Source organism: Ornithorhynchus anatinus, chromosome 2, assembly GCF_004115215.2.
Source record: "Ornithorhynchus anatinus isolate Pmale09 chromosome 2, mOrnAna1.pri.v4, whole genome shotgun sequence".
NCBI lineage: Eukaryota > Metazoa > Chordata > Mammalia > Monotremata > Ornithorhynchidae > Ornithorhynchus > Ornithorhynchus anatinus.
This window is the reverse complement of record NC_041729.1, coordinates 35996368-36014858: the sequence shown is the minus strand read 5'-3', so window position 1 is coordinate 36014858 and position 18491 is coordinate 35996368. Positions and strand designations below refer to the sequence as shown.

General features: G+C 51.5%; 1 protein-coding gene and 1 non-coding gene across 3 annotated transcripts in view; one reads left to right on the top strand and one right to left on the bottom strand.

Moving 5' to 3' along the window:
• Nucleotides 1-6303: 6303 nt before the first annotated feature.
• MAP2K3 (mitogen-activated protein kinase kinase 3) overlaps nucleotides 6304-18491 on the bottom strand; it is a 57865-nt gene continuing 45677 nt past the window's right edge. For both annotated transcript variants that reach the window (XM_029053902.2, XM_007656750.4), the window contains exons 8-12: nucleotides 16967-17094; nucleotides 14742-14819; nucleotides 11718-11857; nucleotides 11071-11116; nucleotides 6304-9152 (exon numbers count right to left, since the gene is read on the bottom strand). In XM_029053902.2, the coding sequence (XP_028909735.1) occupies nucleotides 9069-9152; nucleotides 11071-11116; nucleotides 11718-11857; nucleotides 14742-14819; nucleotides 16967-17094 (476 nt within the window). In that variant the 3' untranslated portion in view covers nucleotides 6304-9068. The remainder of the gene's footprint in view (nucleotides 9153-11070; nucleotides 11117-11717; nucleotides 11858-14741; nucleotides 14820-16966; nucleotides 17095-18491) is intronic.
• LOC114809389 lies at nucleotides 10579-10711 on the top strand. The gene has a single exon (XR_003757176.1). It is a non-coding gene; the product is annotated as a small nucleolar RNA SNORA7 (small nucleolar RNA).

Here is an 18491-nt window from a genome sequence, read left to right as displayed (position 1 = left end):
TGAGCTCCATCCCTAGGAATCATTTTGAGGGTTCCCTCCAAAACATCACCAAAATCAAGCAACCACTCAGATCAACCAATCACCCAAGACTCTTCAATAAAAACAAAAGTAAAGGTATAAAATTTTCCATCATATCCCCTGTGATTTTTTAGTTACGACTGGCTTTTTAAGAAACCCGATTGCGATTTCAAGGATCTTCAACCATTTCAGTTTGGGACCATTTAGCTGCAGTTGTTTTGATTTTAAAGCTTCAAAGTGGAAAGTTCAAGATAAACAAAAGGAAATACTTCACACAGCGGTGGGTGGTTAGCAGATGGAATTTGCATCCACGGGGAGCTGTGCAGGCAGAAAACGGCAGGTTCATCAGGGACTCGCACACAGTTTGTGGTGAAGCAGTCCATTCTGGGTTACCAGAAGTCCAGGTGTAGAGGGTGGGGGTTTGGGAGGGTCAATCCCAAAAAGTCAGGATGGATTATTTGAACAGTGCTTGGCACATAGTAAGCGCTTAATAAATGCCATCGTTATTATTAACTTGGAGTGGACAACTGCCCCAGGCATGTGGTTGGCACAGGATGCTGGGCTGCCCGGACCACTGGGCCGGTCCTGTAACGGTGCTAATGACCCCGTAAAAGAAGCTTTGATATCTTTGCAACATTAGGTGGGGAGCTTGGAAGGAATCGGGGGGCGGGGGCAGACTGACTACTAAAATCCTCCTTGTGCTTCTTTCTCTGGGGGTCCTGCAGAGCTGACCCAGGGAGAGGAAATCCCCCCTAGGAGAGGCGGAGGAAGAAGGGGATGATGAAAAGAAATGCTGGCTAGTGCCACCCAGGCCCTCCCCAGTCAACTCCAGCTCCTTAATAATAATAACGATGGCATTTCTTAAGCGCTGACTATGTGCCAAGCACTGTTCTAAGCGCTGAGGGAGATACAAGGTTTTCAGGTTGGCCCACGCGGGGCTCCCAGTCCTAATCCCCATTTTACAGATGAGGGAACAGGCACAGAGAAGTTAAGTGACTTACCCAAAGTCACACAGCTGACAAGTGGCGGAGGCGGGATTAGAACCCACGACTTCTGACTCCCAAGGTCCGACGAATTCCACTAATAATATCTTGAGCATTTTGCGCCGCAGCGGCAGGGCCTCTTTCAAGCAGCTAAGAGGAACTTTTAAGCCGTGCAGCCTGACAGTCTAGGGTTCGGTTCCAATTCCTCCCATCCACTCCAACAGCCTTTGGGGATATGGGATTTCCAGGATTATGGAAAAGCTGGGCTGTACTGTCACCTAAAGGCGGGAGTTAGGTAGGACACTGCACTCAGAGACTGGGAAAACCGGCGGGAAGCAGCGAATCCCTGAAGGGCATCACAGGAAGGGAGGCAGGCCCGTTTCCGTTGCAATATATTCTCTGATCCCCGGAAACACTGCGACTTCCAAGAGCGGGAGAAGGTGAAGAGCACCGTGTCCTAGTGGAAGGAGCACAGACCCGGGAGGCAGAGGACTTGGGTTCCAATCCCAACTCCACCTCTTGTCTGCCGTGTGACCTTGAGCAAGTCACTTTACTCTGTGCCTATTTCTTCTTCTGAAAAATAGGGATTGCACGCTACTCCCTCCTACTTAGATTGTAAATCCCATGTGGGACAGGGACCACGTCCAACCGGATTCCCTTGTACCTACCTCCAGCGCTTAGTACAGCGCTTGACACACAGTAAACGCTTTAGTACTGTGGAAAAAGACAAGTCGGCTGACCTCAGAGTGCCAGAAGTCTGCCTCCATCAACTGACTCCAGCACTGACCTTTTCTTCCTCTCTAACCTCGACTCTGAGTCCTCAAAGTCCGTTCCCGCTGGGCCCAGGCCCACGGCCAACAAAGCCCCCCTCAGACCACGGTCCAGCTCACTCCGGTCCTACTCCAAGTCAGAATTCACTAGTCTCCGTCTCCACGAGGGTCCACCTCGGTAAGAACCAGGCGGTTCTCTCCAAGGTGTAAGCTCAGCTAGTGCTGGCTGTAAGCTTGGGCAGGTCACCCCTCTGGCCCTCAGATTCCCTCTCTGTGGGATAAGAATCATTTCTATCCCTTCCAGTCGCCCAGGATATTGTGAAGAGAAAATAAGATAAGGGGCAGGAACACGTTTTGAAATTAGAGATGCTATTCTGTATGGAGTTGACAGGCACAGGCAGAAGTTTTTGTTAGCAAGGCGGTCGTTTTAAAGACTTTTGAGCGTATCCCTATTTTCACGCTGATCGGTTCACGAGGCCCCTCTCAGGATCACAGCTGGAGAGTTTCCAGCGCTCTACCAATCTCGGCTACGGGAGGGAGATTCAAGCAGGGGCCTACTGTCACATACATACAGTTTAGACTGTGAGCCCATTGTTGGGCAGGGATTGTCTCTGTTGCTGAATTGTATATTTCAAGCCCTTAGTACAGTGCTCTGCACATAGTAAGCGCTCAATAAATACGATCGAATGAATACCCATTCCATTCCTAGCTTGGCCAATGGCTAGCGTGTGGAAGGCAATCCGCTACCAGTCAAAACTCCCCCGTGCTGGGCAACAGCGGCAGGGGAGAGAGTCGAGGACGGAGACTCAAGTTTAGGTGGAAGGCAATGGGAAGCTACTTCTGTATTTTTACCAAAAAATTCTAAAACGAGTGCAGATGGAGGTGGGGCGTTCTGGGAGAGTTGTGTTCATGGAGTCGATATGGATGAGAACTGACTCGACCGAATGACAAGTTCATGGGGATGGGCTACTCCAAGCCTCAGTTTACTCCCACCTCCACTGAAGATGGCTTCTAGTTCAACCTTGGTGATGTGGCAGGGGTGACTTTGGTTTCTTCTGGGTAAAGAGGAAAGAGGGAGTCCAAACCCCTGCCGTGGTTGGAGGGATTCTCCCAGTACCATCCCCTGGGGAGGACCAATTCCTGGCCCTATTAATTAGAAATTAATTAGAGAAGTAGCGTGGCTCAGTGGAAAGAGCCCGGGCTTGGGAGTCAGAGGTCATGGGTTCAAATCCCTGCTCAGCCGCTTGTCAGGTGACTTTGGGCAAGTCACTTCACTGCTCTGTGCCTCAGTGACCTCATCTGTAAAATGGGGATGAAGACCGTGAGCCCCATGTGGGACAACTTAACCACCTTGTATCCTCTCCAGCGCTTAGAACAGTGCTTTGCACATAGGAAGCGCTTAACGAATGCCATCAATACTATTAATTTGTCCATTCAGAGCTAAGCTCATCTTAGAAAACCAATGGGGTCTTGTGGAAAGAGCATGGGCCTGGGAGCCGGAAGGGCCTGGGTTCTAATCCTGACCCCACCACTTGTCTGCTGCGTGACCTTGGGAAACTCACTTCACATCTCTGGGCCTCAGTTACCTCATCTATAAAATGGGGATTAAGACTGGGAGCCCAATGTGGGACAGGGACTGTTTCCAACCCAATGACCTCGAATCTACCCCAGCACTTAGTATAGTGCCTGGCACATAGTAGGCACTTAATAACCTATTATTATTATTCCATGTAATAACACAAAATGAATTTATCATTCACAAATCTAATCAGAGATGAGGCTGGCTAATGGCATTTTGTTCTACCAACAGATATTTATAAAAACAACCCAGGGAGGGCTCCTGCCTGGGGGCTTTTGGCATTCTGCCCACAGAGGAGAGAAGAACCAAATTCTCCAGAAAAACACACCTAGCTGCTCTGAATACCCAACCACCACCCCTGACCTGGCTGAGGAGGGAGTCCCACCCTACTTCCTCACCCGACCCCTCTTGGCTAGCAGTGGTGAAACTAAGCTCCTGTATACTTAAGAAGGGGGTAATAGTCGCTTTGATGATGATGATAATAATAATAATAGTATTCATTAAGCGCTTCCTATTTCCCAGGCACTATACTTGAGGCTGGGATGGAGATAAGCAAATCAAAAAGGACACAGTCCCTCTTCCATGTGGGGCTCATGGTCTCAATCCCCCATTTTACAGATGAGGTCCAGAGAAGTGAAGTGACTTGCCCAAGGTCACACAACAGACAAGTGGTGGAGCTGGAATTAGAACCCGTGACCTTCTGACTCCCAGGCCTGGGCTATATCCACTATGCCCTGCTGCTTCTACTTAAGCCAGAGATAAGGCAGCTCAGAGATGGCCAATCACAGAGGAATTCTCCAAAGAGGAGGCTCACTGTCTACCCAGTCCCATCGACTTCATGGGACTTAAGGAATATAGTCCCCGACAGAAAACAGCCAGGTAATAATAATAATTATAATAATAGTATTTGTTAAGCACTATGTGTCAAGCATGTTCTAAGCACTGGAGTAGATACAAGGTAATCAGCTTGTCCCATGTGGGGCTCACAGTCTTCATCCCCATTTTGCAGTTAAGGTAACCGAGGCACAGAGCAGTTAAGTGACTTGCCCAAGGTCACACAGCTGACAAGTGGCGGAGCCGGGATTAGAACCCATGACCTCTGACTCCCAAGCCCGGGCTCTTTCCACTAAGCCACGCTGCTTCTAGCTGTTCTGGTCACTGAGCCCCTGGGAAGCATTAGGCATAGCTCAGGCAAGAGACAGCAAAGTTGGCAAATGTCACACAAGTTCAAGACACAGATCAGCGCTTAGAACAGTGCTTGGCACATAGTAAGCGCTTAACAAATACCAGCATTAATATTATGTACCGTGGGGGAGGGCAGCAGCCACTCCACCAGAGACAAGCCCAAGCGCTTAGTACAGCGCTCTGCACCCGATGAGCGCTCAATAAATAAAATTGATTGACTGACTGCTGCTCCTGGCACTTACCTGAAGAAGCGGGGGAGAAAGACAGAAAGGCAGAGGGCCAGGACAAAGGAATCATGGCCGTGACAGAATACAAAAGACCTCGTTAATGATAAGCAGCACCATAATTACTTACTATATTTTTAAATGCATACCAATGGCAAGCACGTTGCTAAGAGCTGGAGGTATGTCCACTAGAATCAGGACGGACAAAGTTCTCGTACGACATGGAGAGAACAGTTTAAGCGGGAGGGACAACAGGTATTGGATTGGCATTTTACGGTAATAATCACACTCCCCCTTCTTACTGAAGGCTCACCTCCTCCAGGAGGCCTACCCAGACTGAGCCCCTCCTTTCCTCTGCTTCTCCTCCCCTCCCCATCGCCCCGACTCGCTCCCTTTATCTCCCTCGCCCCTGCACAGCACTTGTGTATATATGTATATACTTATAATTCTATTTATGTGAATGTGTATATATCTATAATTGTATTTATTTATATTTTATTTAATTTTATTTACTTATAATTTATTTATGATGCTATTGATGCCTGTTTTCTTCTTTTGATGCCTGTCTCCCCGCTTCTAGACTGTGAGCCCACTGTGGGCAGGGATCGTCTCTACCTGTTGCCGAACTGTACGTTCCAAGCGCTTAGTACAGCGCTCTGCACCCGGTACGCGCTCAATAAATACGATTGAATGAACGAAGGAATGAAACGGAGTCCCAGCGAAGTTAAGTGACTTGCTCCAGGTCACACGACAGGCAAACGATGGGGTCAGAATTAGAACCCATGTCGCCTGACTCCCAAGTCCACGCTCTTTTCTTTAGGCCATGCTGCTGAGAGCACGACCAGCTCTGGGACTGACTACACTGCTACCCAGGTGGGCAGCACAGAAGAGAGTAGCGGATGAATTGGGGAAAAAAAACACCTCGGGGGCTGGGATCAGCCGTGGGCTAGCCCTGTGTTGGGGTGGGGGGGACCCGAGGCCGGGGGCAAGGTCCTCTCAGTGCTTCAGCTATCCTCGGCAGCAGGGTCAGGTCCAGGACGATCCCATTTGATGGAATTCCCGACCTGGCTGGGCCCGACACCAGGGCCGTAAAGAGAACCGAGCTCCAGCCCAGCCCACGCTCCATCGGGGGTGGCTCTGGGCCCCTCAACCCTCTCCCCGAGAGTCAGGGGGCTTCTCTTCCCCACAGTAGCCCATAGAGGCCCAGCCTCAATCTATGCACGTCACTTGGGGTGGCTCCCAATTTTCCCTGTATTTCAACAAAAGCCAGTCCATCCCACCAGGCCGTGAGCAGCCCCTCCAATTCCACCCCCACCACTTTCCTTCAAGAGTCGGTATTACGCGGGCAGAGTTGCAGGCCTATTTGTAGTTGTCCCCGACGTGCTCGGGACTGCCAAGCTCCTGGGGGAATCCTATTCTGGAAATGAGGTTTAGGCCCCAACGTGACTAAACTCCCAAAATGAAGTCGCAAAATTCACCTTTTCGACGGCAGGGGAGATGTTTTTCCCTGTTGGTTCAAGACAGACAAGACAGACAGACACTGCTGTGTGTGTTTTGTTTTTAATTGAAAACAGCAACCACTAACGGCTCCAGCTGGCTTCCTCCCTCCCTCTCAGGCAGCAAAAGAGAGATCTGCGAGCTGGTGGGTTGGCTCCGCCTCCGTACTGAGGCTGGGGCAGGAAGTTACATTTACTTATATTACAATCCAGGAAGCAAAATCAACAGCACAATGTGCTTTTTCTGGAGGAAAGACCAATCCTCCAACACTACTCACCTGTGCCTAGGCCACAGAGTTTCAAGGCCCAGGGACCTAGGTTGTGTGGTGTGTCAACTAGAGGACCGGACCTTCCCGGGACTATTGTGAGGCCTTTTCCCCACCTCCCGGAAAAAAGGAAACCATGCGATAAAAACAGACAATCCCCGAAGCAAGAGAAAAATAAAAACTGAAGATAAATAAAACTTAACAATCCAAACCAAGGTGAAAGACTAAAATTTTACAGCTGGACAGCTCTCACTAGCATTCCTAGCCAACAGCGGGCCCCTTCCACATTACAAGGACTTGGGGTGGTTTGCACAATATTTGTTTGCTCCCTTGGGAGACTATTTTTTTAGGGGGTGGGAGGGAGGAGAGAGGAAAAAAAGAGATGGGGAGGGGGAAATAATGAGTCTTCCATGGATCCACATGTCCCTTCTCTGGCTTTATCTGGCCCTGAGCTCCCAGGGCAGCCTTGATTATGAGATGGAAGAGAGAGCCCCAGCTCCCATCATAAGGATCCTAAAATGAGGAGCTGGGCTTTCAGACTCAGTCAAAATACCCATCGTTCACAATTGGATTCACACATATAGAAAGGCCCGGGGCCGTGTCTGACGGCTTCCAGAAGGAGATGTTTGAAACACGGTGCAAACAAGATCTCTTCCGGTCCACTTAGGGTAGGCCTCAGTTTGCAATTTCAGTCTCGGTCACACCTGGAGACTCAACATCTCCCAGCTGAGCTAGTTAAGTCATCAGCGGTTTCGCCAAGCTAACTAGCTCGATTAAAGTCATCTGTACCTCCCCCGTTGATTACAAAAATATACAAACATCTTAGAAAGACTATTACCCATCAGAAAAATTCATCTCCACCACCCTTTAAAGCTTTTGACAGACCTCAAAAATTTTGGTTGAATGTACACGTGACTATACTCTCCTCCCCCTGCCCCCCACTCAGAACCAACTCTTCGGCCGCTGGCAAGCGTCAGGCCACGAGGAATGGTTCTGCAGGACAAGGAGGAAGGGAGAGGGGAGAAGGGTGGGACAATTCACGGGGGTTCCCAGTAACTGGGCACGTTACCATAGCTGATCCTCCCCGAAGTTGGGCTATTAAAACTTGGTTACATTTAAAAATTCCATTATATATATAGATATTAAAAATGTACAGCAGATATCATTTTCCCTTCTCCCTCCCATTTCATTATTTAAATAGGCTTTCGTCGAATGAGGTTTTTCTACAGACACAATATTTATCCACCCGGACATGCTGCTGTATGGACAGGACGGCCCCAGGACCACAGTCAGGAGGCTTATGGGACCCTGAAGGGGAGGAGAGTGGGGGGCGTGGGGAGTGGCCAGCTCAGTCTTGGGGCCTTTTATAGAGAAAACTCCAGCCCGACACCAGGTCCTCATGCCGGAGGAGAGTGAGGAGAGTTATATGATGTGGGTCCGAGAGTAGCTATCCTTCCCGGCCTCGCGCTCGATGTTACGTGCCCGCCCCGCCGTACACTCACCAAGGGTACCTATGAGGAAGCGGACAAACGAAACGTGCCAGAGGAGGGGAAGTACGAATTCCCCGGGCAGGTATCACTGAAGGCAAGGGGTGGCAAAGGCTTTCAGGGTTGGCATGGGACCCACTGCTCCTGGGAGGATCCGGCCGAAGGCCTCCAGGCAAGGAGACCTCACGGTCTGGGGCTGCTTCGGAGAAGAGAGGCAACGACCGGCCAGCTTCTGGCCTAACCGGAGCTCGCCCTCCTCCCAGGGCCTGGGGATGCTTGAGAAATGGCCCCAGAGAAGAAAATCCGAGTGTTGGGAGTGGAACGTGAGGGTGGAGACCCCGCCCGGGATCTAGAGGCTGCTGTGCTTGGTGGATTGGGGTTCTGGAGGAGAGATCCCCGAAAGACCCAGGAGGAGAGGTAGGGGGATTCAGGCGTGGAGCAGGTGAGCCTCAGAAATAGATTTCACTCGAACTGTTCAGCACAGCAGGCTCTTCAGTTCCGCTAGGCTGGAAAGCACAATGAAACAACGGGCCCTCTCAGGCCTCGGAAGCCCTGCTTTCCTCTCCTCGGTCTGTTCTACCGAGGCTCGCTTGGTGCCATCACAGAATTCTCCGAGAGCAGCACCGCTGCGGCTACCAGAGCAACTCCTCTTCCCACCCTGCCCCGGCCCCCGGGCCGCTTCTCACTGTCCAGAGGATCGAGTGATCCCAGTCAGCATTCCAGGACAAACCCCCTCCCTCCTCCCCCGATCCCAGCACTGCCAGGGCTTCTCCGGGTGAGGCGGTCCAACTTGGTTCCGTGCGTGACTTCTAGCTTATAGAGGCGCCTGATGACCCGAGAATACGATGGTGCTGAGTTCCAACGTGGAGATCCTCGGGGCTGGGTACCGTGGGACTTGTGCAAACCACCGGGAACGCTGTTCCTCATTTCTGTCGTCCGGGAAAGGGAGGGAGGGGAAGGAAGGTGAGGGAGGAGGGGAAGGAAGGTGAGGGAGGAGGGAAGGAGGGGGGAGGGGAGGTGAAGCCAGGAGGCTGCTCCGCTCAGCGGCAATGTCTTTCCCCTACGAGTCCTCCCCCAGGATCTCTATCACGAAGGCAGCGATGTCAGTCTCTTTGGTTTTGTGCAAGTTAAAGAAGGGGTGTTCCTGCCAAAAAAAAAGAAGAGCCCGGGGTGGGTCATTTGGGGACTGAAAACACGGATAGGGACTGTGTCCAACCTAATTAACTCGTATCAACCCCAGTGCTTAGTACAGTGTCTGGCACGAAGTAAGCGCTTAACAAATACCAAAATTATTATTCAAATAATTATTAAGGTAACTAGGGGCATCTGGGGCCAAGCGAGATTTGAGTTGGAGGGGATCGACCCTCAACTTCCCCACTCCACTGTTAATTCTTCCCACAGGCCAGCCTGGAGAGCTGATGAGCGGGCATGACCTAGCCCAATCTGGGGCTACATGGGGTGGGTGGGCGAGCCATTGCCTGAAGTGAGGATCCAGCCCAGCCAGGCCATCTCACGAGGCTGGGTCCACCCAAACCCCGGCCGCAGAAGCCCAGAAGCCTCAAGTCAGACCGAGGACATCGCATGCTCTGGACCAGATGCACTGGGCCCCCGTTACCCACCCCGGTCCAAAGGTGCCCACCCCAGGCCAGGAATAGGAGGGAAAGGAAAGTGTTCCAGCTAATTTGAATTTAATCAATCAGTGGCATTTACGGAGCGCTTACTGGGTGCAGAGCACTGTATTATTCGCTTGGGAAAGTACAAGATAACGAAGTCGGTAGACATGATGCCCGCCCACAAGGAGTTTACAGGTTTCCTTGATTCTGGCACTCCTGCCCATCTCTCAAACCTCAGACCTGACCCACCGGTCCCCGGAACGGGAAACCAGGTGAGACACACTGTTTTCTGGCCAGAACAACCCCCTTTGGATTTTCAACCTGGGCCCCCCAAGCATTATTCCTACCACGGATGCCTTAACCCGCAAGGGCGTCAGCAGGGCAGCCTGGGTTTGGTGCCCAATGTGGGGCTGGGTCAGGTGGAAGGGATGCCAGGGGTTTTTTCCCTTCTCTCATAGCACATGTCCAGCTGTAGTGCCGGAGAGGGGGAGAGTCCAGACACAAACACGCAGGCGGCCAACCGCCCCTCTGAGTCAAAGGCTGAGGCATATGAATTCCCCGAAGGATGCTGAGAGCCCAGTGTGGACCAGCAGTCTTCAGGAAAGTCACTGAGCGAACATTCCTGCTCCCCAGACACTTCCCCTTTGGAGCTAATTTAAGCTGTGGGTTTTCCGTCCGGACGCATTGTGACTTCACACCGCGGACTTCACAAGCCGACAGTAAAATTTTCCCAACTGGCTCCTCGCCCCCACAAACCCATTCGCCCAGGGGAGAGTGTGCTCTGCCAGCTGCCCACCCAAACAGGATTCCAAAGCAAATTTGCCGACGGACTCTTTCCCGGATCCCCAAGGCCGATAGTAAAACAAGGGTAGCTTTGTGCTGCTAACTAAATAGAGCAAGCGACTTAACCTAAAGCTAGGAAGGGCTGGTGAATTGGGGGATTTTAACGGAAGACTGCCCCTCTCAGGGTCACACCTGGAGAGTTTCCAGTACTCTACCAGTCTCGACCGCAGGAGGGAGAGTCAAGCAGAGGCATATCCATTCCTAGCTTGGGCAGTGGCTAGCGAGTGGAAGGCAACCTGCTACAAGTCAAAACTCCCCCGCGCTGGGCAGCAGCGGCACGGGAGAAAGTCGAGGGCGGAGACTCAAGTTGACTGCGCGGAAGGAGGCGATGGTAAACCACTTCCATATTTTGACCAAGAAAACCCTCTGGATCCATTACCAGAACGACTGCAGATGGAGGTGGGGAGTTCTGGGAGAGACGCGTTCCTGGCGTCGCTACGGGTCGGAGACGACTCGACAGCATAAGACAAGAATGGAAGACTGAGGTAGTTTGCTCCCCACATTCACACAGCTGTTCCCCCACAAAACAACCCGATATCGCTTCCCTTGTAGAGCCATTTCACTTATGGATTTTTGATGAGAGAGAGGCACTAAATTCACACTCACCATAAGTTCCAGGTAGCTCATCCGCTCTGCAGGGTTCTTCCGTAAGCTGCAACATAAAGCAAAGTGGTTGTGAAGCAGATTTCCCCCGGGCAGCGGTTTGTTGGTACCCAGAGGGCAGGAGCAAACTCTTGCTGCCTCTGGCCCGTCCCCTGAAGCTCATCCCAATGGGAGACCAGTGAAGCACCTTCTGGAGGAGGAAAGGAAGGGAGAGGAAGGACCTGCTATCCAGGGCCATCACCGCACCCAACCTGAGTCCATCCCAGCCCAGTTCGGCCCGACCATGAGTACTTCCCTCCAGGGCATCCCCTAAGGATGGAAACCACTGGGATACTTCCGGCACCTAAACTCGGCCAGGATCTTTAGAGCACTGGGTCTCCAAGGTTGCTTTCTCTCAGTGTTGACCTAAGTCACACCCCAGCTTCTAAGTCTTCAATAGAGAGCTAAATTCCTGCCCCCGGGGGAGACCCAGGAGCCGACTTGGTGAAAGGATGGGGCGGGAGGGGAGGGAGAGGATAGATATTTAGTCAGCCTGGGCAATAAGCTAAAACCCGGGATGACTTCTCCCGTCTCCAGCGGGGAAACGGGAAGGATGGGGGAGCATGCTCTCCGACTATCTAAACCCAACGTCCCAAGGGAGAGGGGCTCACCACTGGGCTGTGAAGTCCACAAACTCGGGGGAGAAACGGTCTGCTGGGAGTTGGGGCGAGGGCTCCTCCACCACCTGCTTCAGTTGCTGGAAGGGGGTTCCCCAGGACTCGTACGGGAACCGGAGGATGGCCATCTCGATCTGCAGTGAGACAACAAGCCCCCCGTGGGTGCTCTCCAAGTCGCCCCGTCCAGCCCAGAACCTCTGCTGCCAGGGCAGCGGTCGGCTTGCCTACAGAAGGCAGAGGCAGGAGGGGAAAGGCAACCGGTCACACCCCACCCGCCGCCCTTGCTTGTGCAGACTGGGGAAACAGAGGTGTGACCGCGGCCTGGTCGAGGATATAACCGAAAGAATGGGACGGAAGCCGAGTGGTGCAGCAGGCAGGATTCCTGCAGCTAAATGAGCTTCCTCCCTTGAGTGCACAGTTTGCCGACTGAGAATACCAAATCCCTCGGGGTGTTTCAAAGCACAGTAGAGGAGTTCGGCAGGCCAAGGGAAGAGATCAGAAGGAAGCAGCATGGCCTGGTGGAAAGAGCACTGGCCTGGGAGTCGGAGGACCTGTGATCTACACCCAGTTCTGCCACGTGTCTGCTGTGTGACCTTGGGCGAGTCACTTGGCTTCTCTGGGCCTGGGTTTCCTCATCTGCAAAATGGGCAGTCGATACCTGAACTCCCTCCTACTTCGACTGTGAGCCCACCTTGGGATAGGGACTGTCTCTAACCTCATTATCTTGAATCGACACAGTGAGGGCTTAACAAGTACCCTAATCATTATTATTACTATTATTACCCTGGGAACTGCTGGGGGAACCATGAGGAAGCAGATGCAGGAGCATACAATAGGAGTGCCTTGCTCAGCGCCGCCGCCGTGGGCTTTGAGCGGTTTTCTTTAGCTCTCTGTTACTACAGCTGATGCTCTTCAAGGCTCCACCAGGATGACTAATCCTTAATGAGTGTGCCTCCGTGGGTCAGTGGAGGTGTGGGGGCGGAGGGGTGGGAAGGGGTGGTGTATGATTCAGGGGCAGGGCACTTCAGGTGAAATTACAATTCCTTAAAAAAAAAAAAAAATTAAGAAACCTCTGCCAGTGGCCTTCCAAGGAGGGGAAAAACAACGAAGTGAGGGAATTCCTCACCATCTTCTCCACCTTCCTGGTCATGCCCCCAGATTTTTGCATCTCACTTCTTATTTATTGGCTTACTTGCATTATTTAACTTTGTACTTATATGTTTAACTTTTTACCTCTTTTTTTTTTTTAATTGGCAATTTAAATCTGTCCACCTTTCTCATTCAAATGCTGGCTCCTCAAAGACAGGGACCGCGCCTTTCACGCCTACTGAGAGTTCCCAAGCGCCTTGTAAAGTGCTCTGCCCACAGTAGGCATTTAGCACATAGTAAGCGCTTAACAAATGCCATAATAATAACAGTAATAATAATGAGCTTCTTAAAACCTGATCAATTTGGGGGGAAATTTCCAATAAAGGCCACAGGGGACCAGATCGCTTGGGAACAATCAGCTCCAGTTCATCCTCTGGCCTCCAGGATGGTTTCTGCCTCGGGACTGAACGGTCCATAAGGTAGTCCGGGGAAGGGCAGTAACTTAGTCCTCTTAGGACTCTAGTCTAGGCCTCTAGCCTAGAAACTGGAGACCCACCAGGGCTGGTGGCCAGATCCACCTTCCTGCCAAGATAGGAAATCTGTCTTTTCCCGGAGGACAGGGGGAGGGGGAGGAAGCATAAGGTGCAGTTCATTTGGCCGGCTCAGACCTTGTCAGAAAGCTCAGACCCTGGGAAGAGTTGAGCACCGAGCACGCGCCAAAGTCAACTTCAAACCAGGCCTGACTCACTGCCTAGAGTTTACTAAAACCTGGGATTTAGCACCTTTCCTCCTAAGGACTCCCGTGATCTTTTCGCCACAAACTCAGACGCACCAAACGATCCTTCTTATTAGATACCGGCAAATACTGATTAAGTACTTTTAAGCGGTTTTCCCATTCTGACAAACTTAAAACCCACTCAACCCCTTCCTGCCACTGCCCCTACCCTCTCCTGGTCCTCGGCTGCCCAACCTTCATCTGCTCTTCCACTCCCTGATCCTGTTTTACCACGCTTGCCGCATTGGGGATATTTTCCCCTACGGATTTTTGTTTTCCATTCTGGGGATTGGAAAACTAAGGCACATGAGCACAGAGGGTGTATGCACGTACATATGGACAGATGAGCATCTAAGGATCAAAACCAGTAACAGACACAGGAGGGCAGCAAGAAGCCACAGAGCAGCTTCATCGGCTCCACGCTGGCAAGTGGCTAGTTCTTCCTCCTGCATCCGGGCTGGTCGGCCCAGTTCCTCATTTACAGTGCTACAGGCTTCCCGGGTTAGGGAAGGGGAGGGAAAGGGGGCCTGAGGAGGAAGTGCCCATGACCTCACAGTCCCAAGCCCCTGCAGGTCCTAGCTAGTCCGGCCCCGGCCTTCTGGACTCACTCCAGAGAAGTGGCTCAGAAGTCAACACGAGACTACGGATGCTAATTCAGGCAGCACAGGAGGATACGGAGGAAGTCACGCTGACCAAAAGAGGGGACACTCAAGGGGAAAGAGGAGGGAAAACTCTCCGGACAAATGAAGCTGCCCACTGGAAAGACCGATGGACGCTTACTCCATGAAGCTGGAGGAAGATGGAGTGAGAGCAAGCCCAGAAATCTCCCCAATATGCCACATTCCCTTTCCTGCCTAGACTCCCCCAGAGGAAAATCTCACCAATCCATCCCAGTCAAGTCCAACTGGGTTGGAAAATACCTCCCCTCCATCACAAACTTCTCCCAAATAGTTCAAACGACCCCTCCCAGGCAAGAGTATGGAGGATGTTACCCTCTGACATCCTGGATCCCTTCAGCCCCACCAGACTTGTGGAAGAAACACCTAGGCAGGCCCCGGAGCCCTCTCCAAGCCCCTCCATTCCCCCCACTGTACCCCTGAAGGGGGCCAACAGAATATAACCACACCCCCGTGTGCACATTTGACATATTTTACCATGGTAATTCCCAGACTCCAGACATCTGACTTGACGTTGTAACCTTTCTGGTTCAGCTCGGGGTTTATTCTCTCGGGCTGGAAGAGTGACAGGTGGAAAATTAATGCCGCGCATTCTCCCGAAACAGGTTCGAAACAGGGGACAGTCTAAGGCTAAGGCGAGCAGCCTTCACAGAAGCTGACGGCAGACTAGTCAGCTCAGACATCGGCTTACTGTCAGCAACGGTTTGGGAAAGCCAGGGCCGCTTAACGGAAAAGCGAGAAGGTGGGGGACGGTGACTAGCTTTGATCCAGGGTCCCAGGTTGCATCGGGGATTAGTTCGCTCACTCTGACCCCAACACCCAGCCACCAGGCAACATCCCCTGACTGCTTGGATTTCCCAGTCACCAGAAGCCACTGTTGGATGTGGAGTTTGCTCCGGGGACGGCCTTTCAGTTTTCTTACTCAGGAGGCAGCAGGGGTTGAGCTCAGTGCCAGCGTGAAAATTTCTCTCGTCTTGAAGAACGACTTAATTGATAGATATCGGTTTCCCCTAAGAAGTTCAGACGGGCTTCCTAAAAGTCGATCTCTCTGCCTTGCAAATTGGCATCGCCCACGGGCCTGGTCCTTCAGCCTGCTGAGGTGGCCGACGTCCCTGACTTCAGCTGTAACATTGCTTCAACAGTGCTAATTGGGGTAAGGACTGGTGGCAACACGGAAAGATTTTCAAACCACTCTGTCAAGCCAAGAGGACTAACAATGGCTGCCGGCCTTCAGGAAATCCACTCAGGTCTGCCAGAACCCGGGTTTTCAATCCGTGCTTTGTTCGGAACAGTTAGGGAGGATGAGGGAGCATTCATCCAACAGCTCATGGCTGACTGGGCTCAGCAGGCCACGTTATAAAAGAAAGAGCTAGGGCGTGCGACGTTGGAAGGGGTGAACGCTACGGAGTGAGTTTTCCTTAACGGGAGAACAGAACTGGGTACGTATCGACTGCTTTAGGATTGGAAAGTACCCGTTAAAGCACAGGAAGTAAATCTGCTCTGTGAATCCTAGATCCCTTCCACGGACTACTTTATCTTTGACCAGTCTGGACAGAGTTTCTTCCTTCCTAGGCCATTTCTGCCTCCTTCACTAGACTTTAAGCTCCTCTTTTGTGCTCTCCCAAGCATTCAGTACAGTGCTCTGCACTCAGTAAATGCTCCTGTTGGTGAAGAGGAAGGGGAGAGAGACCATGTCAGCTTCCAAACTGCACTGGGGAGCTGCTCCATCTCCCTGGATTTGGGATTCTGCAGTGTGCATGCCCCTGCATGTGACCTCTCGTATGCTCTGGGACTCTGTACCTGTCACCAATCACAGACTGAGGTAATAATGATAATAATAACTGTGGTATTTTTCAAGTGCTTACTATATGCCAGGTGCTGTACTAAGTGCTAGGGTAGATACAAGCAAATTGGATTGGACACAGTCCCGGTCCCACATGGGGCTCACAGCCTTAATCCCCATTTTACAGATGAGGGAACCGAGGCCCAGAGAAGTGAAGTGACTTGCCCAAGACCGCACAGCAGACAAGTGGCGGAGCCGGGATTAGAACCCATGACCTTCGGACTCCCAGGCCTGTGCTCTATCCACTTCCCTGTGCTTCGGTTACCTCATCTGTAAAATGGGGGTCATGACTGTGAGTCCCACGTGGGACACCCTGATTACCTTGTATCTCCCCCAGAGCTTAGAACGGTGCTTGGCACATAGTAAGCGCTCAACAAATACCACCATTATTATTGTTATTATTATCCACTACGCCACGCTGCTTCCCTCAGGTAGACAGGGGATAATGGCCCATGCCATAATAAAGATTCCTGAAGCATCAGCGGGGTTGGTGAAGGGGCTCTAAGTTCAAATGGAATCTTGACCCTATAAGCAGCCTATGGGAGCAGCACTAAAGGCCAGAACAAAAGGCAGAGTTGACTGGGCATGCCATTCTCTAGAGGGCAGGACAGGAGCTGTTGATTCCTTTCCCAGCCTCGGTTTCTCCAGAGGGCCCCAAATACGAGTGCCTTAGACGGGGATGATAGTATCCCCAGTGAATGGATAGCGGACCCCGTAGGGCAGAGCGACAATCCCAGATAAACCCAAAGCTATCTCCGGATCCCCCAAACGCCATCTTCCTCCCCTTGACTGTCACCGATATGCTTGGAGACAAGAGAAGAGACAACAACTCTCTCTGCCCTGGGAAGAGTCCACTTACCGCCATGTAGGGCTTGCAACCGGCATCCATGGTCTTGGCAACTGAGTCCACCAAGTAGCCACTGATCCCGAAGTCACACATTTTCACATGACCTTCCTTGTTGATGAGAACATTAGATGGTTTCACATCTAAAAGAAATCAAATAAGGGGGAGTGGGGTGGAAAGAGAAAGCCTGCTTTGTTTTGCTTTTTATAAAGGGACTGAGGAAAGACACACAGAGGTTGAAGGTCTAGGAATATCAGGCCCCTGAGGAAAACCTAAGGGCTCTGGGATTATTTGGCCTGAAGAAGCAATGGAGTAGAGACAAACGCCTTCAAGTTTACTGACTTATTTTCAAGAAGGGGTTGACCGAGATCTTCTCCGACTTTATTACTGGCTTAAACTGCAGCCCAGGAGAGGCAGGCTGGATCCAGGACCCTCCAGCGGTAGAAGTCAACAAGTCAGAAAATGAGGACTGAGGAAAACCACATCTCTAAACTCATTTGCAGTCTGGGCTGGTAAATGTGGTGCTTTCTGGAGGTTAAAGGGTCCACAGAATCTTTTTAGATTGGCAGCACCACACCCAAAGTCCCAAAGGGATTTGTCCTGGCCCAGTCCACCTTATCCCCTTTATCTCTCTTCCTTTTTCTTTACCCACCACTCAGTGCCTTTGCACCTCCCCTTCTCTAGCCCCTCAGCCTGGCTACATGGAATTCTCCAGTTGTGGGTTTGGTTTCGAGTTATTTATAGGTGGAAAAGAGCAATAAGCTAAAAATGGGTGTGGGCAGCCTTATTGTTCCATACTGGATGAGAGGACACGTCATGGGAAAACTAAGTCGCTAAATTCCAACACCACAAGTTGCAAAAGATGAAAGGGCCAGGAGCTCATACGAGCCCCCCAGGAGGCCAAGAGTCTGGCAGAGGATTGATAGTTAGCCCTAAACGTTACCACTACAGGGAAATGACGGCCCGTTTATTCAGGGATTCTGGAGCCACCCTTAGCACGTCAATCTTTGAAGCCTCCACCTTAGCAACACAGTTCCAAGTTAGAATTTTTCTCCCTCAGAAGTTCAGGTTCTGGCTCTGCCTCCTATCAGGAAGATAGGTTGGGAAAGGTATCCTCGGGCCTATTTTTAGATGAGGAAACTGAGGTACCCAGGTCAGAGTCAAGCCTAGAACCCTAGTATCCAGACTTCCATTCTGAAGCTCCTTCAATTAGAGGATTTTGCCCTTAGCTCCAGATTTTCCAATCCACTAGTCTCAACTGCAGCCCCACCCACTCTGAAAGAGCCACAGCCAAAATTCCTACTGTTTGAATTAAGAAGGATGGGGAAAGGGCAAAAAAAAAATTGGAGCCCCTCCCCCCCCAAAAGGGTTTTTCTTGGAAAACGTCTAACTTCCAGGTATCTGCTGGCCTCTGCTGGCTAAGTAGTTACTCTAGCAACAGCAGTGTGCTGCCAAATCCAACCGAGACCCACAACTTGGTCCACAGACTCTCCCTGGTCTTGTTCAGTGTTCAGCAAGAGAATACAGGCCTGAGAAGTCC